The sequence below is a fragment of the Camelus ferus genome, chromosome 25 (genome assembly GCF_009834535.1).
Source record: "Camelus ferus isolate YT-003-E chromosome 25, BCGSAC_Cfer_1.0, whole genome shotgun sequence".
Classification (NCBI taxonomy): Eukaryota; Metazoa; Chordata; class Mammalia; order Artiodactyla; family Camelidae; genus Camelus; species Camelus ferus.
Window position 1 is genome coordinate 25,248,960 of NC_045720.1, and position 25,137 is coordinate 25,274,096.

General features: G+C 34.4%; 1 protein-coding gene across 2 annotated transcripts in view; it reads left to right on the forward strand.

Annotated features, from left to right (window-relative positions):
• The window catches only part of LOC102515455 (angiopoietin-1), an 84,146-nt gene that overhangs the window by 26,005 nt on the left and 33,004 nt on the right, over positions 1–25,137 (forward strand). For both annotated transcript variants that reach the window (XM_032467640.1, XM_032467641.1), the window contains exons 4-6: positions 5,970–6,097; positions 13,740–13,841; positions 23,735–23,901. In XM_032467640.1, coding sequence (XP_032323531.1) covers positions 5,970–6,097; positions 13,740–13,841; positions 23,735–23,901 — 397 coding nt within the window. The remainder of the gene's footprint in view (positions 1–5,969; positions 6,098–13,739; positions 13,842–23,734; positions 23,902–25,137) is intronic.

A 25,137-nucleotide genomic window follows, 5' to 3' on the forward strand; every position in this document is an offset into this window, starting at 1 on the left:
TGAGTATGAAGTGAAATGAAGCATATAAAACACACTTGGCACAAGAAATTCAGAGTTGAGCACATAGTAAGTATTCAATTAATGCTACTTCATTTTATTATGATCATGATCTTTATAGTTCCACCAAGATGATAGCTAAGATTTTACACATTATCGACAAAATATATACACATAAGAATTTAAGTGAGAGTAAAAGCAATTCTTTTTACAAAAATTATAATTAAAATAATAATGCAACAAATAAACAATGTTCAATGTCCCCTTATACCAGAGTTGAGGGGACAATGAGGAAAAGAAATAGTAGATTTTTTAAAAGAAAGCATTTAGCTATTTAACTGAAGACTTCAGATATAAAGTATTTGCAAATAGAGTACATTATATGTTTGTTATAGTTTGACATAGCAACTTATGTATGTATTAAATTAGATTAAACCATATGTAATTGTCATTTTTGTAGGTTAGAAACAATCATGCTGAGCTATCAACCCACATATATTTAGGTTCATATTCATATGTTTTATGTGAGATAAAGTACCAACTTTGAAATTTTTAATTTAGAAGCAAAAAACTTTTATGTATTTTTATAGGTATACATATGTGATACGTATTCATGAAATCATTGGTGAGTCTTTTCACCCTCACACCCACCCACAAAATATTGAAATATTTAATATTGCCTACAAACCTTCTTTAATTTTGCTACACCTTTGCAATGCAAAGTATTACGTTCTTCCACTTCTAAAAGTCCTTTCAAATCAATTAGGATATGAGGAATGTCTTTAAATGGCCTTTCCACAGAATACCTACACACCTGGCTAAAGAGTAGAGACTAATCAGTCAGTTGTTTGCTTGTTTGCACTTCGTCAGATATACCATTTTATCATTCATATGTTCAGTTACCTTCAGTGACCTATTGTTTTGAAAACCAAGGGTTAGGATCAATTCCTAGTACTATGACCTCCCTAATTCTGACAGCCCGAAACGTACCACAAGGATTATCCTTAAATCAATAACCTGATCTACATACGTTCTGATGTTTGCTAAATACTGGAGAGATATGAACAATTAGCCACATCTAAGATTTAAAAAGAAATATTGAAGAATTGACCCCTTTATAACAAATTACTAGGGGAAAAATGTAGGATCAAGGGCTCTGACTTTTTATGTTGCTTCTGATAGCAAGGCTAATTACCTTCTGTGTTCTCTACCAGGTTTTCTAAGACTTAGAATTACCAACTCCACATTCCAGGAAGTTTTCTTTTGAGGGTTCATCTGAACTGAAGTGACCCTCTGCCTCAGCTTTCATGGCTCTTCCCTGAAGTCCTAGAGGCAGATACACCATCTGGCTTGAAATTGGTTGGGCAGGTGAAGGGGAGGGCCAGATAAAGGTAACAGCTGCTGGAGTCAGCGTCTCAGGTTGCTTGCTGACTGAATGTTGGCTGGTGAAAGACAGACATGCACCTGCTTGGGTCCCTGTTCTTTCCTTTAGATCACAAAGATTTGTTTGTACAGATAAGGTAAAATGAAAAGAATGAATAATGACTCCTTCCTAAGACTTTCGAATTCATTTACTGACATTGGTGTGGGTAAAGCCTTTGAACTGACATACCAAGCTCTTAAAGTTTAGTTCAGATAAGCTTTTTCTTACATGTTTTATTCATTCAGGTGTTAATTTCTTCTGAATAGCTTTCCTCAAGTCTACCTGTCGGAAATAACGTGTTCTCTGTACATACTCCCAATGCACTTGACACATACCTCCAAGATAACAATTGTGTGCATTTTCTCTGTTTGGTATTATATTTAAATTGGTAACATTAGATCGAGAAGCTGTTTCTAGCCATCTTGTGACCAAGTAGAGCCAAAAACAAGTGAGTAAAGAAAAAGATAAACCAATTCCTAATCACACTGCATGAAACCTAATTATGTTTAACCTAAAGCTCTATCCTAGATTATTCAATTACATGATTCAATAACGTATCTTTTTGCTTAAGCCAGCTTGAGTTAGGCTTTTCTCTATCATGGAAAATACTAATCTGGATATAGCTATCCTGAACTATCATGGAAGACCTACTAATGAGATAGATCTTTCTCCTGTCAGACTGTGATCACATTCAGGGCAGGTTGTGATTTTCTTACATCTATATCACCATTGCCTAGAAAAGTTCATGCAAATAGAGGACATTTAGTCAATATTTATTGAATTGGTTAATATGGGATTAAACTAAGAGAGGACAGGAGGCTGTCTTTTTAATTGAGAGACCAATTAAAAAGCCTCAGTCTAGTTGTCTTATATTTAGCCTTTTATTAATTTTTAACAATGACAACTGAGGGAGATTAGTGGGATCAGTAAGAGAAAAGGAGAACATAAGTTTTGGAACGAAAGACTAGGTAACGTTAAATGAAATTTGGGGTAGCATGGGGAACTGCTCAAAAGACAAATAGAAATATGGATCCGGAGGTCAAGAGAGAAGCAAACACACAGTGTCAAAAATGCCTCTATCTTAGGAATCATCTGTGTAGAAGTTTGAAGCCATGGAAGATAGTTTGTGAAAAAAGCAGATAAAAAAGAAATAGAGATCCAAGAATAGAATATTGATTGGTGAACATCTATTGGTAGGTGAGGAGAGGAACAGAATCCAGTGAAGAGAGAAGAGAAAGGTCAATTAGAGAGGTAGAAAAGGGACTAAGAGAGCTCAACACAAAAGGCAAGGACAAGATAGGCAAGGATACTTCTGTAGAGGAAGAAGGAGGAGGAGACATTTTAAATGGCTTTGATCTTCATAGTAAACCATTAAACAAGGTCATATATAAAGAGTGAGAGAAGACAGGAGTGAGATTTAGTCTTGAAAAAAAGTAGAAGGATTTGAAATACACTTTTCAGGAAATGTAATAAAAGGCCTATTAGAAATGATCAAGGGTTTGAGCAGCACAGAGAATACAGCTGAGTTTAGAAAACATGTATTTGAATGGCAAGAAATAGCCTCACCTTAGTGTTTGCAATCAGAAGTGGGGGTGAGAAAGTAAATAAACATCCTTCCTTGGGTCACAACTTACCCATAGAAGGAGTTAGTGTATGAAATGACAGTGGATGGAGGACACTATTAATTTTATCTGAACTGTTCTTTAATGCCTGACTCTCAGACTGAAGCTAGGAAGAAAGAAAAAGGAGGCTAGGAAGAGGCTGATAGTAATAGTGGGAATCAAGACTCTCAATTAGAAGAAAGACAAACTCATTAAGAATTAAAGAATGGGAGAGGAAAAAATAAGAGTATGTGAACAAAGAAGGAACTTTTAGATGTAAAGATCATTTTTTAAAAATTCACGCTTTAAAACCAATGTATTATTATAACAAGTTAAACCACTTTTACAGGTAGATAAAACACCTCTATCAAGTATCCAGATTGCTTCTCCCTGCTCTGTCCAGTTGATGCTTCTTATATCTTCTTCCATCAGGTTTTCTGTATCTGTCTCTTATTTATCTTACATTCCTCCAGGCATTATCTTCCATCTTAATGAATCTCAAGACCTACAAAAATTTATCCTTAGTTCAAACACGTGGAATGTTCAGTAAATTCATCTTTGTTACTGTCTTTCTATGTTTTAAAATGTTTATTATATGTCTAGTTTTATAATATATAATCATAACACTGAATTTCAGAATTCTCCAGTACTTAACAAAGAAAATAGGCATTCAAACTGAAGTTATGAGAGTAAAATCCCTGCAATCAACATATTGATATATACATCATATATTATTTCATGTGAAACAATATTTAATTCTTAATTATTCAGATAAAGCTTACAGTTTATAGCACGATTAAATTACCTGGGGCTTAAACAACAATGGTAAGACCTCATATAGTCAGTGAACAAACTAAGTCAATTAGCCAGCTTTGACAAGGAGAGACCACTTCATTATTGAAAATGTGTGTGAAATAGCTTCTCTCTTCCCTCACAACAGCCCCTTCATCCACATCATCCTGAAGAGGAAAAGAAAAGCAGAAGGGAAGTGGCAGAGAAGTAGGAAGGGGAATGTATCCTCCTCACATAACTAAATAAGGGAAGGCAGGAAGTGGTATATTTCATGAGAAGCATTTTCTCCTTAGATAAATGATTTTCTCCATGTTTTACCCAAAAAAGAAAAATGGGTTTACTGAATTCCTCTTGACCACATTTTCCTGTGTTGTTTATCCTCTCAAGGGATCATAAGTTTTATTTAGTATTTCTTTACATCTCCTGTTTTGTATCTAATTTGGTTATTTTAAACTTTTTAACAGAAGAGCAAGCATTTAGAATTTAGGAAGGTTTTGTTTTAGAAAACTAACAGTCCATTAGCTTAAATAAGCAAGCATAAGTGAAATGCACTGATGTTTTTGAAAAAAAAAAAAGACATTTATATAATCCACTGACATGCCCAATGCCATTAAAAATGGCTTTTGAGTATTTATACATTCATTTTAATGGCTATTTGTATACATTCTGTGCAATGCTTCATCACTATCATATGAACTGTTAGTCCTCTGATTACTTATTTTGTGTTAATATTGCAATTGTGATGGTGGTGTTTACAGGTAGTTATTACTATAAGTAGGCAAAACCATTAATGCAAACATGAACTGTGTAGAAAGCCATAATGCTATTAAATGTTATAATTCTTTATTTCTATTATAGCAGTGTATTTGACATGAATATTTCATTTGCTTGAAAAATTATTTTTGAAAATTTGAAATATTTATATTAAGAAAGTCATTTTTTCCACAAAGATTAGACTGTTTATTTTTAATTACCTATAAATTAGTAATATCATGCATCTTAAATTTAAATCTGGCTAGTATTTTAGATTGTTAGGGCATTTAAAATCAATTTAGAAGCATTGATTTGTAGTGTACCTAGATAATATTATTTTAAAAGACCATTGTGACTCAGAGTGATTGAAAGCAGATAGTTATTAAATAACTAGAGACTTTTAAGGCCAAGTTTATAAAATATTATTACTCTTAATTTAAGAAAAAAGCTAATGAGTCTAATTGCTAACATAATATATATTCATTAGAAAATACTAAATCATAAATATTTTATAAATACATCACCTGTATCTTTACCTAAGAACTACTAAATATGAGTCATTTTTATATTTTGATCTCATTAATAAGAACTTAATAATGAATGAAATTCAGTGAAGGAAATAAAATTTCTCCCAGTAGAGACTGTCTCCAATTAAATTTCTTTTTTCACTTCACTTCTAGCCTTCACTGAGCTCTTCTATCTGTATGACTTAATTTCAGATCTCACTCATTTTTGTTTTTCTATTTGTGTGTCATCTTCCTCATAGTTTAACTTCAGGGCATTAAATAAAAAACAAAGTTCACTTTCCTTTTTGTTCTAGATAGTTAAATTGGATCAGAGAGTTCTTTCAACTTTATAATTACTTTGAGTTTTTTTTTTTTTAAAGTTTCTAGGAGCTCTTCAATATAAAACCACAGAAAAACAGTGCAATCTTAAATCTCCATATTATATTTTTATGTCTGAATTCATCTTTTTCTCTTCCTCATCCAAAAATATTTTAGCACTTTTTTCAAACTTTCCTATGAAATATAGGTTAGAACGTTTTAGAAATTTTGCGGAAACACTGACATCGTTGTTAACAATTGGAGGTATTACATGCTCAGGTCATTTGTCCCTTGAGTTGATGTTCTGGAAGTTATAAAGGAAAAACAAAATTTAAGAAATTAAACAAAATATTAAAAGTATTCAATTATAAATTGATTTACATATTTTTCCTATAGTTTTGTTATTCTGTGTCACCTCAAATTCTAGTAGTTTTTATGACTGATTTTTCAGTAAATGCAGTATTGACATTTGTTTGGAGGAAATGAAAACTTGCTTAGGAATACTTGTAGTCCATTTGGGAACTAATGGTACTGATACTTACATATTGCAATCTTTTTTTTTTTTTTTTTTTTTTGCAGTTTTACTAAAGGGAGGAAAAAAAGAGGAAGAAAAACCATTTAGAGACTGTGCAGATGTATATCAAGCTGGTTTTAATAAAAGTGGAATCTACACTATTTATATTAATAATATGCCAGAACCCAAAAAGGTAAAACCAGAAGTGTTTGTTTATGAGATGTAAAGCAGATCCTAGTTGAATTGCTGAATAATCAGATTGATTTGTGAGCTTGTTAAACTGAAAATATATATGCCTCAGCTCTTTTCTCCCAAAGATATGCTGTTTCCCAGGTCCATAAAAGATGAAAACCCTATTATACAGGCCTCTACCAAACCCTACACCTCCCATCTTTATTTCACACAAAGTTTTCTATTTATTCTCTGCTCATCCCTGGGATGTTCCATTGCTCATATGTGCTTGCCTTGTACAGATTACACGTCGAAGTCACATGTACTTCAAGTGCACGGGGAAGAGTTAGGAACTGTCTTCCAAAGTCCCAAGGACCCAGATGGAACACATCACCTACAGTCCAAATATTGTGAAGAGAGAGCTAGAGACATGTTTCCAGAATCACTGCTCCCATTAGGGTAGAGAAACAAATTCTATCTTAACTTGTAATCTTGAAAGGATTTGCTTTTCATATTTACCTAAAAGAGTGTGTTGGAGGATAGGATTCATCAGTATATTGAACAGGATCCAAAGTAAACTTTGAAGTAAAGAAACACAATCTTTTTACTGTCACATCTCTTTTGTATATTCTTTCTCCCTATTTATTCATTAGATCATCCATCCATTCCTTCATTCAATACATATTAAGTGTATGTCATTTATTTGTCAGTTACTGACCATGGCCATAATATAGAACAAACAGTTCCCAGTGTAGTGGTGAAAACAGATAATTACACAGCTAATTATAGCATACTGTAGAAGTGTAGTCTAGACACTGTTTGAAGCAGGATTCATGGGGAGCTTTGAGGAAAGTCCAGTCTTAACTCTTCAGCATGTAAAAAGCTTTAGCTAGATTCTCAAGACCCCAAGAGGACAGCCTGCCCTTGCAGTGCTTTATCCTCAAGGGATGGAGCAATTTTTCTTCATTCTTTTTCCCACCTAAATTACCAATCCTGTGTCCCCATTTCCTCTGTGTACTGTGCAAATGCTCTTGGAAGGCTTTCCCTGATTTCCTCAAGCAACTCTGCATGACTTTCTCACTGCCAGAGTTCTATGAGGCAAGGTTTTTACCTTTTCATCTTTGATTTCCCAGAATAGTTTCTGGCACATAGTAGGTCCTCAGTAAATATGTGCTGAAATAAATGAGTGAATAAATGACCTTCTGATGATAATATCAAGACTTTTGTGTGGTATGTAGTTACCAAGCCTAACTTAGTCATTTTGATTGTTAGTTTCCTTTGACGGGTAAGGGAAATGAATCTTGGAGACTAGTTGCCAAATATCCCATAGTGGTCAAGAGGGAGAGTCTAGATTCTACCAGCATCCTCTCTGCTGATTTCTATGAGGATTAATGATTTAAGTTAGCTCAGTGTTTTTTCCCTTTTCTGGACAAAAATCTTCTTCTGAAAACAGGCCTTCCATGCTGTCCTATAACAGGGGAGAGGAATGGAGAAAGCGCAGAGGGTAAAAGAGGTGGCAGGCACAGTTAAGTACATTGCTCCCAGAGAAGTTTTATTTCACTGTATTTCATTTTGGGCTTCTGTGCAGAAATTCACTAAATCAAGTGTTTCATGGCTTTAAGAAAAAGCTGTGAAGGTACAATAGTAAGTTTAGGAGTAAAGAGGAAAGGATAATTTATTGTAAAAAGGAGCCTTTTGAATCCTTTGGATCGCATGACACAAAGCCTTCCTACTCTGCTTGCTGATTTCTTAAAATCATGGGTAAGCTTAAATTCAGTTCATATACACGCACAGGCATGTATGTGCACCCACACACTGACACACCATACAGATAGCATGTAAAGTGTGTCAGAAACTGTCGTAGGGGAGAAGAATGGAGCTAGCATAAATACTCTGTGTAGTTTACCTATAGTGTTGCCCAAGACCTGAAAGAAACCTTAATGATTGTCACTTCCCATCTAACATAAATTGACTATGAAAATAAAGTTAACTGAAAATATTAAGCAATCCTCCTTTTAGGAAAAAAAAAATAGTTCCCTGAGCAGATTGGCAGTAGTATCAATACAGGCCTGTAAGGGGCAATTTTTATCACTATAGAAATAGCCCTGTGTCTCTTCCAAAGGAAGGAGGAGAAATTCACATGTCACTTGGTCAAGATTATCATTGGATTTAGTTTAATTGGAAACAGTAACAGAGCATGGTAAGAGGGCGAGATAACTGACGATAAGGAAGAAAGACTTTGGCCTTCCTCTTGACTTAAGTGTCCATCCCCTTGTTTTATTCTTTTTGATCGCAATTCTTTTGGTCTCTTTTATGATCACAATCCTCTCACAAATAGTAGTATTTTTCTGTTGTGGAGATGGATACTTCAGGCTGATATACCTACACTTTCTGGTAGGCAGCAAATTTTGTTTAAAATCCCTTATTATGTTCATATAGCTCAGCATTAGTAAGAACAAATATTGTGTGAAGTTCCCTGATGTAATTTAGAAACTGATTAATATAATAATTCAAATATATTGTGCATTTGCCAGGTTCTATTCTAAGCACTTTAGATTTATATACTCACTTATTTACTTCCAATAATTCTACGAGCTAGCTGCTCTCATTTATCCCTACTTTAGAAAAAATAACTTCCCCAAGTCACATACTAAATATTGAATACAGGCTTTGTAATAAAAGAATCAACTCCAGACCATACGATCTTAACAGGGGGCTAAATAGGATAATTACTTATATTAGTGGTGACTGAAGCTGCCCCACTCAAAATTTTTTATGGGAACCTATGTGAGTGACAAGGGTAGGAGTTTATTGTCAGAAAACTATATTCTGATTATAAGCCATCTCTCTTCCTTTTGCTCTGTAATCTCATTCTCTTCTTATTTTGATATAAATCATTGATGTCCTCTCAATTCTATAAAATGTGCTTGTAAAATGCATCTTTAGGACTTTCACCTGTACAAGTAGATTGTGCTTTGTAGATATAAGGTTGGGTGCTAGTTGTGGATATGCTTAGCAAAAACTTTGCTACTTTAATGCTTGCAGAAGTTCTAGCAAGGGTAAGAAACTCAAGTCAAGCCTATATAAAAAACAAAGCCACATTCAATTATGTATGATAAAAGATATGGATCAGTCAATAAAAGTGGTCTACTAGGCAATTAACAAAAACTATTGATAAGAGTATTAATTTTAGGCAGAGTGAGAGTTGCAAGTATACACAATTGTTATATAGTTATTGTTTTGACTGACATTGTTCTCTGCCAAGAAAGAATGTCTGCTAAAGTTAGAAAAGTATTTTCCTTTCAAATGTGACATGGAAGCCAAGGGCAGTTTTGTACAATTAAATTTTTTCAAGTAGATAGAAAATGAGAATGAGATCATTTATATATTTATTTTTTACTTTTGATATTATTAATGGCTTGTGTCATTTTCCTCTGTGAATTCCCTTCAACACATGGTAGTAGGAAATAGGATTCTTCCTTTTATTTCATGAGTTTCTAAAACTAAATGCACTATAGCCAGCTTAGTTTTATTCAATAAAACAAACCATTAAATCATAGCTCTGATTGTTGTAAAATATTTTTAAAATTGTTTCTGAATTCATAATTTCCCTAATTCTTGGAAAAGGACTGTAACAAATGTGTTGAGTCTTTTTTCTTAAGGTTATGGAAAAATAATTAACATCCACAAGGTTAATGATTCCAACTTGTATGGAACATAAAAGCATAAGAACTATGTGAATCAAATTTCCCCTTTTTGTTTGTGTTTAAATCGTTGTATTATGTTAAAAGGTATTTAATGCTTGAAAGCTTTGACCCTGACTGGGACAGGAGCCAGTTCAATCTTTTCTTGGATAGAGTTAAGCCCAGGTCATATGATCAATAAATGCAACAGAAATAGTAAATGTAGCAGGGCCAAGTCTACAGGAAGGATGCCGCAAGATAGCACAGACCACATCATTTTGGTGAAGGAACTTTTCAAGTCCTTTCATGTTGCAAATCTTTCGAAACCAACTACCTATTTTCTTGAATTTCCTTCATCTGTTAAGCGTAGGCTTTTATTATTCTTCTGACTAGAAATAACATGGTCTTTTTGTGTATGTGCTTGCATGAATCCAACTTCATTTATATATATGCACATATGTATATATGCATACAATAAAAAGTAGCATGGTCAAAGATTAGTGATGCCAATACTATTAACAAGAAGCTGGTAATTGTAATCATAAGGACAGCTTACTTCTATATATTTTGGCTTTGTACATTCCATACTTTTCATAATAAATTATAAATAATAAATTAGATGAAATATTACATATAATACCTTACTATTATATACCTAGAGTATATAATGCATAATATAAATACATAATGACAGTAATGACAAAGCGTATTTTGTGCCAAACACTATTCTAAAAACTCTATATGCATTGACTCATTTAATCTTTGCAAGAGATCTAAGAGATAGAGAGATCAGAGGTGGGACTTGAACACAGGTAATCTAGCACCCAAGTCCATGCCCCTAATCAATGTGCCATTCACCTCTATTGTGTCCATATTCTACAAATGGCGACTATAATCATTGCTGTTAGTATTGAGTCCTAATAAGAATTGTGGAACATAGATATAACCTCTTTTCTACCCTCAGCTTCCAGTGCAGTAATCTGCCTCAGTAGCTTCTATAGATTCCCCATGTAGTTCTGACTTTATCTAAGAAGTACGTCCAACACATCTTAATATTTTCAAGTCACTGGATAACTTTGTTTAAGAGGAAAGTTGTCTTTTTTCTAAAATTTGTGAGTAATTTCAAAATGTTAACAAGTGCATAGAATTTTAATAGCAGGTAATAGTAATAAAAAACTATAACAAATAGTTTTCTCTACACACTCTGTATTTATAAATATTATTATTCCTTTCCCTGAGTGTGTAAGTGGATTTTATAGGTTTGGAAACACAGTATGACAAACTTCCAGGTGGTCAATATCCATTAGAAAATTAACATCTGGAAAAAAATTCTAGATTAACTAGTCAAGGTAGGGTAAAATTTAGTTAAAAAAAAAAAACAAGTGATATCAGTTTCCCCTAACAAAATATTTCCTTGACATTTTCACTTACTCTTATCTATTTTACCAGTAAAATTCCACTTTGGCCACTTGTGTTGAATCACCAACTATGCCCTCTTTAAACTGTGCCATCTGGATTTCATTCTTATAGGAAAGCTTCAATCTCTCTCCTCAAGGTCACCAATGGCTCCTTCATTTTAAATTTAAGTGTGTATTTTCTTAATCTTTCTTTATCTTGACTTCTCTGGAATATTTGATTAAGTTGATCACTTCCCCAACTCAAAATCCATCCCCAGCTCTCATTGCATCCCATTAACCAAATTTTCTTATTTTTATCTTTCCTTATTGCATCTGTAGTTATTCAATAAATATTCATTTAGTGCCAACTGTAGGCTAGGCACTACTCTAGGCACTGGGGACAGCAGCAAATAAAATGAAGTTCCTGACTGCCTAAAGGTATTGATGTCTTTTATCTCCATCAGTTGTTCACCAAAGTCCATTCTTGGACCCCTCCTTTGGCTCCCTCCACACGCATCTCTTTCCACTTTTTCTTTACTTCTTTAAAAATCCATCTTTGTGCTAACAGCTATTGCTTTCACGAAGATTACTCCCAGAATAATTTTGAGTTAGACAGACATGGGGTTCAAATCCTAGATCCATTACTTGTTATATTAATAATAACCATTGGTAAGTTGCTGAAGTACTTGAAGCCTTGGGGTAAAATGGAGATAATAATCATACCTACAACATAAGGTTGTTGTGAGATAAATTAGAAAATACATGTAAAGTGTTTAAATTATCTAGCACTTAACAAGCATGTTATTGTTAATGACTATTCTTTTCTAAGTCCCTTATGCTCTTATCCATATTGTTCTCCTTCGGCTACCTCCTGTTAGATCATCTCTAACTGGTCAGTAAACTTGGCTTTTGGATGACTATGCTGTCCCAAACTCTGGGTGTCCATAACTATGATCATTTCTTTTTCTCATATGTAAGCTCTCTTCCTCAAATTTCTTATTTAGATTAATAACTATTATTCTTCAGGTCACTGAAGTTGAAAATTGCGGATTCCTACATCTCCTTAATTCTACAAGAGAAAATTTTGAACACTATTGAAACTTTTAGGTGTTTTGAGGACATGATCCATATTTTGTTCATCATAATATCCCCAGTTGTAATACAGAATCAATGCCCAAAAATGCTTGTTTGGTAGAAAATAAAATAATTAAGGACAATGAAGGACTGGCTAGAGGTTACGTTGAGGACAAAGAGCAGGTGCATAAAGGTAAAGGAATTAGTAGAGAGGGGAACCTTGAGACAAGGAGGGGAATTTCAAATTTATAATCTTGGAAGTGGGTCAATTCCTAGTAATGATGAATACATACTGATGGGTGGCTGTTGTCAAACTAGAGTAAGAGCTCTCAGGAGAGCAGTTTGCCTATGTTTATATGTTCACAGTTAAGCATGTATCTCAGAGCTTTTTTCACTCTGAGGAAATATGTGGGCAATTTGTCCGTTGAATGACAGTTCTTGCCATTGTTTTCATACCCTTTGGCCATTTGTGCTCCAAATTTAATGTCTCAGAGAAAACAAGAGGGTTTTTTCTTTAATCAGAGCTTAGTTTTGTGCCCACACAGCCTGCCTGCTGCTGTTGCCTCATATCTACACCTTTAGCCAGCCTCCAAAATGCTTTAGGAATCAATTGCCGGGGGAATGATAGTCTCCATAGCTGAGCCCTTGAATAATCAAGCTGCCACATTCATGCTACATCAATTACAGTGATTACTCTCCAGAGGTAATCCCCTAACAGATATGTTTCTCTCTGTGGGTGAACTCGGGGGGAAATGAATCAGTTTCTAAACAAATACTATTGTATTTAGAATAACTGAAATAAGCCTAAGTCTTTGAAAGATTTGGATAACTTTTCCACATAGAAAAGAAATGCTTCTTGCAGTCAGAAGAAATACAGTATGTCATGTGTTCCTCTTACTGTTTATGGTGAAGATTCAGGCAAATAATGTGTCCTCCATATGCTGGGGACCAAATTTTGCCTCTGATGTAATACTGAACCATCAAGAATAATTACTGTAGTGTGTAAGTATATAGGAGTTAATGTACAATGAAATATGCAATGATTAAATATATATATAATTTTAAAATTATTTATCCTTAATCTTTATTATTATTATAGTCTGATTTAATTAATCAAGATTCAAAAATTCTGAGTCTTACATTTTAGCAATAAAATTGTCTGTAATTTTGGAAACCTCAGTAGCATTTTAAAAAATTGAATATACACAAGTGCCTACCATCATTTAATACGAATTTTTTTTAATTTTATAATCTGTGGCTGAGATAATTTTCATTGGAGTGTTTTAAATCTTTACAGGTAATTTATGCACATTAGATGGAATTTAAACAGAAACAATTCAAATACAGGAAGAAATAGCCAATAAAATGTCTAAATTAACATTTTCAACATGGCAACTTAAAAAAATTTTCGTATATAGCCCTATCCATCCTATTTCTATTTTGAAATATATCTTACTCCTGTTTCTTTAAAATAGGTATTTTTCACTTGGCTTTATTTTCCCTTTGTCAGGTATTTTGCAATATGGATCTTAATGGGGGAGGTTGGACTGTAATACAACATCGTGAAGATGGAAGTCTGGATTTCCAAAGAGGTTGGAAAGAATACAAAATGGTAAGATAGAAAAATTTACATAGTTTTTGATGTCTTATCATGAGATTTTCTTCACCACACTGCATGACAAACACCTTTACTTTTAGATGTCTTTCAGTTATTTTAAAAATAAAATGACACGTCAATGTCATTATTCTCATTAAACACAAAAACACTCATATATCATTTTCAGTAAATGATTTCCATATGTGCATCAGAAAGAAAAATATATTACTGAAATTATTTGGTGAACTGTTATATATTGTCTGACTTTGTTCCTGTTTGAAAGTGGGTGGGAGAAGCTAGAACTTAGACCCAGGCTGGGTTCATGAGCCAAGATAGGGGAAGTGTGCAGGGCTATGGGTTGTGGAGCAGGACTGATAGATACTACCAATGACTTCACTCATGTGGCTGGCAAGTTGTTGCTGGCTCTTGATTGAGAACTCCTGCATGTGGCTAGGTTGGGCTTTTCCCAGTATAGTGACCCAGGGTCATCAGACTTTTATTTGGCAGTTGACATCCCTCAGGCACAAAAAGGGAAGCTTCCATGCCTTTATAAGATTTATTAGACCCAGAAATGGCATGGTGTCACTTCCACTGCATTCTTTTGGTTAAAGTTTATGATAGGGGCAGTCTAGATTCAAGATGAGACAAGTACACAAGTGTATGAACTATGAGGCATGATCCATTGAGGTCTCCAGAATAAGAACAGACATCATTATCATCATCATCATCATCATCATCATCATCATCATCATCATCACCATCACCATCACCATCACCACGATCATAATAGCTAATCCTCTCAATGTTTAATATGTGCAAGTTTGATATATAAATTCTTATCTAAGTTTTATAACAAACCTACTGGTTAACACTGTCTCCATTTTAAGAGGAAACTAAGCAAGTTGGGAGATGAATTTTTCCAAGATAATAATATAGCAGTTAGTTGAAATAATCCATAATCCAATAATCATGTATTGCCTACAATATTAACTATTAAAATCTGCTGACAAAATGTCAAGGCACAGTAATAGAAGAGGATTTCCATTTGTGGACTTATTCTTATATTTTACATGTAATCTTTGGGATAATTCTTGCCTTGACAAATTTTTGACAATTTCCCTTCTCAGAAGGTAAAGAAAATGATAGAGATGTGCTAGCCTAAATTCTGTCTTGATATTCTTGTAGAAAATGTGTAAAAACTGTAGTCAACATCACAGTTTACACATTAGTAGGTTAGTAGTTGGCCAAACACCAATAAACAAAGAGTTTTCATAAATGAAGATCTCCAGTGGTGTCTCTATGTCTACCATATTTTTCATCAATTTAACTCTGAAAGTAGGTTTATAAAGTTGGAACCTTCCTGTCTTCAATAAACCATAAACTTAAGGTAGAAGTGTATTCTAAAGCCAACAAGATAGAATTCTGCAGAGATAAATGTAAAGTCACCTAGACCAAAAATTTACAAAATTAACTGTGAGAATATAGGATAAAGGTGATGCAACCAAGCAAGAGCTCACTGCCCAATGACACAAACTTTTGAGAAAAGAAAAAGCTTTTACTTTTAGGTTGGCTGGTAAGGAAACAGGAGGCAAGGCTCTCAAATCTGTCTCCCTGATCCAGGGATCAGGATGAAATTTAAGGGGTCAGGGAAATTTTAAACTCAGAAGCTGATTAGCTAGTCTTGAATCAGTTCATATAAGCTGCTGGAAGCCATCTTTTCCTTATTGAAGGATTTCTTGCTTTTGTAAAGAGCTCCAGGGGCAACATTTATATTCCTTGATTTTTGTAGACTCAAGATTCTTGGTTCTGGGATCATGCTGGAGACATGGCTTCCTGTTTTGCACATGCACATTTCTAGTCTTCACTCTGGCATTTAAAGATGGAGTGATTTTTGGCAAATCATTTAACCCATGCCTTAACTTTCTCACTCATTAAAAGTGGTCATTAATAATAATACTTCACCTTGTTACCAAACTCCTTCTGCTCCCTGCACGACAGGACAGTAAATCAGGAGAGGAGGTGTTGGGACAAGGAATAACAACTCTATTTGGAAAGCCAGCAGACCAAGAGGATGGAGACATGTCCTAGAGAACCACCTTACACAAGTCAGAGTTCAGCCTCTTATACAAAAAAGCAGAGAGGGTGTAGGTGGTTGTTGCAAACTTCTTGGTGTCAGAATCCTTTGTTCTTGTAGCTGTCTATGTAAGTGAGGTCATAGTTTTCCTGTAAACCTTCATCAAGACAAATATTATTCTCTGTTCTGCAACTTTTTATCTCTATATGAATGGAAAAGTGTTATACTCTTAGAAGTCAGAACCTTGAGAATGGGCTATCCTGTATATTTCAGACTGTAGGCAGCAGTCTTTTACAAAAAGTGCAGAACCAGCATGACAAGCACTGGCAACAGAGCACAGGGTTAGAACTAAAGGAACAGATCTAATAGGGAGTCAGCTTTGTTCTTCCCTATTACAACCTGACTTGCTAATCCTTGAGGATTAGCTGTAAGTAAAGCCCTTGGTAGTGTTTACTACCTAGTAGTAAATACTAGGTATTATTATTATTATCCAAGATTAAAATATCAAAGACGGAAAAATTTTTCTTAACTCTGGCAAAAATATTATTTTGTGAACCACCTTAACTCATATGATTATTTTCACCACTAAAATGGGGTGTGAAGAAATTATCTGAGACTACGGATAAAGATTCTGGCAAATCTGAAATACATTGCTGTTACTTAATACTACTAATAAAAGAAAATTGAATATAAAATTGTCATTATAGTGACTTTCCAAAATGGTGATGACTTACTAACTATAAGCATCTGCCCCGTTGGCAAACTAGGCACATTAAGTAAGGAAGACTGACATGAAGTATGGCATTGACTCTTGTCTTATAAGCATTTACCAAATATATGTGTGTGTGTGTGTATATATCTAAGATAGATAGATAGATAGATAGATAGATAGATAGATAGATAGATAGATAGATAGATAGATAGATAGATAGATAGATAGCATTTTTTTCATTATTGGAATTGTTACTGAGTCCAAACTTATTCTGCTCACCACACAGCAGGCCAATAAATTGGGAGACAAGGTGTTGGGGCAAGGAATAGCGATTTTATTTGGAAAGCTGGCAGACTGATGTCCTGGAGAACCATCTTCCCCAAGTTGGAATTCAGGCTCCTTTTATATTAAGAGGGGCGGTGGTGGGGGTTTCGGTATGCTTGGTTTTTGCAAACTTCTTCGTGTAGGAATGAATTCCTTGTACTTGGAATCCTTTGTTATTGCAGCTGTCCACATGGGTCAGATCATGGTGTCCCTGTAAACCTCCAGTGAAACAAACATTATTTTCTATTCTGCAATTTTTTTTTATCATTATATGAATAGAAAACTGTTAATATCCTTAAACGTCAGAGCCTTGAGAAAAGGCTGTCCTGGATATTTCAGGCTCTAGGCAACATTCTTTTACAAAAGGTGCAGAACCAGAAAGACTAAGCCTAGGAAACAGAGCACAGGGTTAAAGCCAAAGGAACAGATCTACTGTAGAGTCAGATTTGTTCTTTTCTATTACAAAATGGGACTGAATTATTCTTTAATCATAGCTTTTATGATGTTTACTCCTCTTCCACAGAAAGACTATCACGTTTTATTCAAACTAGAACAATTTGTCAGCTGAGTTTCAATTCTACAGGGTCAGAAAATGAGATAAACTCCAAAAATCTGAGACATTTTGGCAAAAATGAGTCTGATGACTTTTGTTTTAATTAAAAGAATTTATCATATGTTACAACTTGTTACAACTTAGTTAACTTTCACCAGAACACATGGTATAAAGGGTTTCAGTTGTTTCCTCCAGAGTTTTTCTTTCACCTTAAGGCAACATGATTCCACAAAGAATGGATATAGACTCCTTACGCCAACTCTTATCAATCACACCCAGTCCTGCTCCCTGCATCAGAACTGCCCGCTAGGGTGCACAGCCTTTGGGAAAAAGAACTTCTTGGCATGTACCACTTCCTCCTCAGTCCTCACTGATCTACTATTATACACAATAAGATGCCTCACTTCTTTCTCAAGCACTGGACGTAGAAAGAAAGTTTCATCCCTCCTTCTTCCTGCTTATCCTCTCTCCTTCCCTTCATAGTGGTTGATATCTGTGGGCTGTCTCTTGCTTCTTAGGGTCTCCAGAACAATATGTTAAAATTATCAACACATGAAATTGCAAATATGTATGATCATTAATTTTAAACCTCTCTCAATATGGAAGATTTGCAATTTATTTGACTCTAACATTGGCTTTAAGCCTACACAAGTCTTTTACCTAAGCTTTGTTTTCACTTAAGCTTCTTTATGAGGAGATTCAGCAAAATCTGGTTTATGGATTTGTAAAGATGTTTGCCGAGAGGGAAGTCTGGAGTGGGCCTTTTTAATGAGGCACTTAGGGAACTACATTAACTCCTTCAAGCCATGAGGATACCATTTAGTGACCTCTAGCAATAACATTTATCAGCAGTGCTTTTTCATATAAAGCCCAATCAAGCTAGGAGTTCCAAATAGTACCCTAGTGGCTTAACTTTATAGAAGGTAGTGACTAATGCCCTAGAGACAACCTGTCTTTGTATTGAAAACAATTACCCCCATAAACAGAGCTTCCTATTGACACAAATATTTCAGTTTGAGCACCATACCTTCTGGGAGTTCTTTGTTTCTGGAAAGAAATTAAGAGCACATTTTTCAACTGCAACTTAACATCTTCACATTAAAAAGAGAAAAATATATAAGGAATATAAAATGCTGAAGTAAATCATTCTTTTGATCTTTCTTGGGCTGTCTCAGCAGTTAGAGGAGATGCACAGTTGAATTGTGTATTAAAGCACCTTTGGAAAGCCACAGCTCAGCAACCCTGACTTATATCTGTTTTCTTTAATCATTTTACGAAAAGAGATGAAACCCATAAGATACGTGGACTGTGTCTGGTTTCAATTGCATTTCAGCTATAAAAAGTCAACACTTCCTATAAGCATTATCAGACAAAATAAAGTATCAGAGACAATTATTTTATTAACTTGGAAAAATGCAAATCAAAACTGAACATTTCTGCAGGTTTTGGCAAAAATTAATGAATACTGGTCTGTCCTTTGTGTACTTTTTTTTTAAGCAAAATATGCTTTTTAAGGCCAATTTTAAGTCAGCATTAGTTTAGGCCAAATTCCAGTCCCTTTTGACTTTTATTAAAGAGCTAAAGGAAAAATAAAGTTGATTAGCAATCTGTCTGAATTGTAATATCAAAATGTTTCATATAATTATGATTGGTAGTTCTCATGAAAGGATATGGCATAGCATCCTTGGACTTTATTTATAAAAAAGAAGAATTCTATTTTTATTACTATTGTTTGTTCATTCAATAAGGACTTGCTGTTTTTTCAGTATCAACACTGAATTTTGTATAAGATTTTATTTTTATTCTTATAAATGTTGCAGGCTATTTGGAGTAAAATATAAACCTATAGTAAGCTGTTATATGTACAATAATGTGAAAACCTTTTTTTGTGCATTGGCCATCTCTGTATTTCAGGCATAAATATTAATTTTTTTCAAGGACAGTCCCATAATACATAATCAAAACTTACCTCCTACCATGAAGCTCAATGTGAAGATGATGTTTTATGCCTATCTGTTCCCTCTGTACTACTTAGATAATTTGATCTGGTTAATTTATTTTTTCTTGTTTGTACTCAGAATAGCTATTCTACATCATAATCCTATGGTTCCCCACCTTTGGTACCCAGCAGACTCACCTGTGGAACCTTTTAAATGTACAGATCTCTAAGCCCACCCTAGAAACACTGAGTCAGAAATCCCATACAGGAACCAAGTCATCTACATTTTTAAAAAGCTCCACAGCTATTTCTGATATGCACCCCCAGTTGACAGCAAGTGTCAGAACTATCAATTTATTAGTATGGGCTTAAGATCTCAAAAACAAACAAACAAACAAACAAACAAACAAACAAACAAAAACCTCTTTTGTAGATCCTAAAACGTATGAGTGTAGCAAGAAAGGATTTTTAAAAATAGGACCAAGGTAGAATTGAAGAAAACAGCTTCTCTTCAGCACTAGGAAAGCAGAAGCAACAGTAAGAAAGTAGTCTGCATGTCACAGTTTAGCCCCAGTTGCAACCAGTTGATTTAAATTTCTTATTTAATAATTAACTTCTCAGATTAAGATAACAGTACTCCTTTATTATAAGCCCACACTCAACTTGTCATAAGAATATCTTAGTTCCTAGCATCTGAAAGCCTTTTAAAGAATTGCTTCAGTATGCTCTTACTAATTTTCATCCTAAGACAAGACTCTGGATTATTTTTTGTTCCCTTTCTCATACAAAATAAAAAGGAAGACTGCTTACAGTCTCTTTGGAGAGAGGGAAATAAACAGAAAATCACTATATATTGTGATATATCCTCTAATAATATATATATATAATTATAATAACAACAACTAGGTTTTTGTTAAGTGCTTCTCATGTATCATGCACTGAGATAAATGTTTTAGGTATATTATCTCGCTTCCTTCTCACAACACTATATGTGGAAATGACATTTTAAATCCCTGTTTTGCGTATAAGGAAACTGAGGCTTAAAATAACAGCAAATATATGGCAGAACAAGGCTTCAAATTGGAGTCGAGATAGGGAGTAGAAGTTGTTTAATCAAAGCCAAGGCTTTGTTTCTAGGAGTCAGACTTGTGGTATGTCTGATAAACTATTTAACAGACACTTTACTAATGTGGGAACCCATTTCCCCTTCTTTCACGAATTTTTCATCCTTAAGATAAAACAGTTGTTTCTGCATCACTGCACTTAGCTATAAGAAGGTTTCCTCCCTACACCATCTCTCTAACAGTGATTTTGATGCCTTGTAGCCAAATATTTTGTTCCCATAACAGAGCATATTTAGACAGTTTTTTGGGAAGGTGCATGAAATAAAATTTTAGCTTATCAAAGCAAATTTCATTGCTTTCTTTTTAGTTGCTTCTTTCTCTATTTTCAGTCAAAAAAAAGCAAACTGTTTAAGAAGGGTTGTAAATCCCTACTTAGAAGGAGGTACAAGCCTACATGCCAAGATGCGGATGGAGGCTCTTGTAAGAATGACACAAATGCTTCTCCATTTCTCGGGTTCGTTGAAGATCACTGCACTTTTCCCTAGGGAAGCTGGAGAGCTTTTATGCATGCAACGCTTTCAACAGCATGGAAATATTTGACCTAAAACTTAACACTTCATCATTCTCACCCTCCTTACTCACATTTAGTATAATTACTGAATCTCTTCTAACTGAGTACACAAAAGAGGGAATCGGCAAGTGGCTATAGGGAAAGTTTTGACATATCTGAGCTCAGAAGAAATGCAAGGAGAATCCCAGTGGTCTTTTTCTTCCCAGCGGCTGCTGCAACTGAGAATATGCTAATTCTTTGACTTTCAGTCCCCTGTAACTTTCTGTTTTGCTTATTCACTGGAGAAGGTAAGCTTCACTCTTCTCCCTGGTATATAGCGCTAGCTGCCGTAAAAATGTGTAAAATTCTTAGCACTTCCTAAATTGCTCCAAAATTTCCTGCCACTGTGCAACTTTTGCAAAGTGTGACTTGAGCATCTGAAGAACAGAGGAGACAGGAGACACTGGAGTATTGTGTATAGTGTATCTGTACTCTGGGCTACTGGTGGATGGTCTTCAGGATGCATTTACCCACTGCAATTTGGACAAAGGATGTTCGTTTAATCAAAAACTAAGTTAAGTTGGGGAATAACCTTAAAAGTGTGCATATATACACTAATACATTCTGATTTACCTTGAAATATAAAAATATACATTCATTTACCCATATTTTTAAATGTAGGGTGAAAGCTTGGAATTCTGGATCAGTGGCTCTTTCTTAAAACTTTCCTATAATCAAATGCATCAAATTTCTAGCTTATGCTTTTTTTAAACTAAAGCAAGTAAGGCATATGCAAAACAATGTAAGTTAAAAATCCTTTAAACTTTTATTTTCCCTGGTCTTTTAGAGTTGTTGCAACAATATATAATCCAAAAGCATTTGTTTTAGTCATTTGCTTTTATAGAGCAAACCTAATTATTTAAATTAGGTTTTATAAAAAAAATCCTCTTTCCCAGTTGTATTTAACTTATTTATACAACATTATAAATCTTATCATTACTATAACAGAGCTGGCATAAGGAAGTTTGGGACCAAACACAATTGGCCTTTGGTAAGTAACTCAATTGGCAGACAGTAGTGCACAAATATATTTAATATTTTCAGTGTACTCTGGGCATCAATATATTTTAAAGATGGTATGGAGAATATTGATTCATGTGTTAAGTTGGTTAAAGAAGAAATTAGTTAAGAACACTTGTACTGTAGTTATAATCCTATTAAGTTGATATATATTAAAATTGAAAGAAAAAAAATGTTTTCCAAATTCTATCCCCTGTATTGAAAAAATAAGGGTTGCTGTGGTTGTTTTAGTAATTTCCTCATACTTCTTAATATAGGTAAAATAAAACCTTTATTAATGAATACATCAATGAACCAGAATATTTTTTCTTTCTGCAATGTCAAAGTATGTCCTGTGATTACTGGAGGTGTGTCTTCCAAGTATGAATTTGCGCAAGACAAATGAGGAGTGTGTCCAGATTCAGATTTATGTACTAGCTCTCAGATATTTTGATTCAGATTGGAGCCAGGAATTGTTCCAATGATTATGATTCAGTTGGGCACTTTAAGAAGCACTTCCCTAAAACTCAGCCAAATTACCTACAACAAGAATTAAGTTTTAAGGTTACTTCTCTGAATGCAATTGCAGAATGCTGTAGTCTTTTGTTTTATTCCTTCCTCCCTTTCTTCCTTTTTCTTTGAATTTCAGTAAAACATTTGGAGCATGCAGTGTATGCCAGCATTCTACTAGTCTTTGAGGATTCACAAATACAACACAACTTCTGTCCCCAAGGAGCTCATAGTCTGGTCAGAAAACAAATACATAGATCAAGAGTTACGTTGAACCTCACGTATTACCAAGGAACACTTTCTGAGGCAACTGTAAATACCCAAAATCTAGAATGCCAGTATACTTAGGATTTTTTTTTTCCCTATCACTAACATCACCAACATTGAGTTGGCTTTTTTGTGTGTACTATTTTTTTTTCCCCACAAAGAAAACTGTTTTGAATACTTAACAACCGTGACTGGAATTGCCCTAAAGAGAACCTAGAACCATATTGAGATTCAGGTGCAGAGCAGCCAGCCTTCTGCCTCAAAATCCTAATCTATGCCAGTGAAGTATTTAAATGTTAAAAGTCTTGGATTTACAGATTTTCTCATTAATACTTAAAAATGAGAATGTTAAAGCTGGAGAAGTGAAGGTAATCTGTCATCTAACTGGTAATCTGTTTGTCATTATCTAAGCCTAACTTGACTTGTGAACAATAATAATAACAACACAAACACTATTAAGATTGTTAAATAGCTACCCTGATGATATTCATTGAAAAAAGTTTAAATTATTTTCAAAATATTCCATTAACTAGCATTTCAGAAATATTTTCAAAAGCAAGTTATTACTGAGAAGCATTTATTGGTTAAACCTATCAACCATATTTATTTAATTCAAAAACATCTCATCTACACTGATTTGGATACCAGATTTTATTGAAATAAGAATGAGACATAAGCCTCAATGTAAGGAAACAGCAGAAAAGTGTTGAGTGAGTAATTGAAAAAAGCATGTAAAAATGTGAAATAACCATCTCTACTTTTAAAGAGTTTTTTGTTATTATGTAGTACATAGTTAAATACTAAAATGAAATGAGCTTCTCTGAAGTAACAGCTGCGTTGCTGTCTTCCTTTGCAGGGTTTTGGAAATCCCTCTGGTGAATATTGGCTGGGTAATGAGTTTATTTTTGCCATAACCAGTCAGAGGCAGTACACACTAAGAATCGAGTTAATGGACTGGGAAGGAAACCGAGCCTATTCTCAGTACGACAGATTCCACATAGGAAATGAAAAACAAAACTACAGGTAAGTCCTCTTTGGAGTAGTGTTCGACTACCTCAGGCCTAGCCAATAAAGAGTTTCATGGAAAAGTGTGAAAATAAGAAATGATGAAAGTCATCCTTCAAAATGAAAATCAGGCTGTCTAGGTCTATAACAAAGAGATAAAAAAAAAAAAAAAAACCCTGTAAAGTCCTCCTCAGAGCTTTGAATATAAATTTTTACAGACTGGTTATTTTGTTGTTGGCTCAAATTCTAGAGGATAGGGAATTAAGTCAAGCACAGTATTATTGTCATTATTTTTATTTTGCTGCTATTGTTATGAAGATGCAGTGAATTCATCACATATGAAACTGATGACAGAGAATTAAGTCAAACTCAGGACCTTAAAATAAAATACTTTTCTCTATCAAGTAATGGCATCAATTTACACAACACATCAGTGCAGAATAAAAACAAACTATGTACTTAGTTGTGAACATTTCTGACTTTTTTTTCCAACCAAGCAGTTTGTACACTAGAAAGAAAAATGGCTCAGCAAGTAATACAGTGGGTAAATTCATCTGACAAACATTTATTTGTTACTTCTGGGTTCCAGGAACTCTACTAGGCACTGACAGTCTGCATCAGTGATGAGGTCTCTGGTCTCCCAGACCTCATCCAGCTTTGTTACAAACTAGGTCACTAAAAAATGGTTGGCCTTCCTTGAGAATAGGAAGTATACTTCTGTTACTTTATATCATTACCCATAAATGTAATACTTGGTGCACAGCAGGTCCTTAACGATTGTGTGTGACTTAGTTTTGTAAATTAGACAAACAGTAAAGTAGGGTTGCAGTGATTTTAAACTCTTTGCTATTGTGGCTACTCTACATTGGTCTTAGACACACAGCTGTGTGCATTAAGGGGTTAGCACACTGCTTCAAGCAAAATACAATGACAGCAACCAAAGCCTTATGCTTTTTTCCCAACCTATGTGGCCATCTCTTCATAGTTCAACTGTTTCTGCTGCTTATTAGTCTTTTTGAGGCATACCGTTCTTTAGGGGTTTAGATCTGCAACGTTTTTATGATCACATCTCATTTTATTTGAATGGATTATGTATGGAATTGGATCCTTGGAAACAATCATTTTCTTAACAAACAATGATGATGTCACGGCAACAGAGGATGAGTAAATCTAAAGAGCTGATAGTCTCATGGGTGGGGAGTGAGGGTGTAGTGTACATAATGGCAACTCAAGAAACCAAAGAAAATACATTTA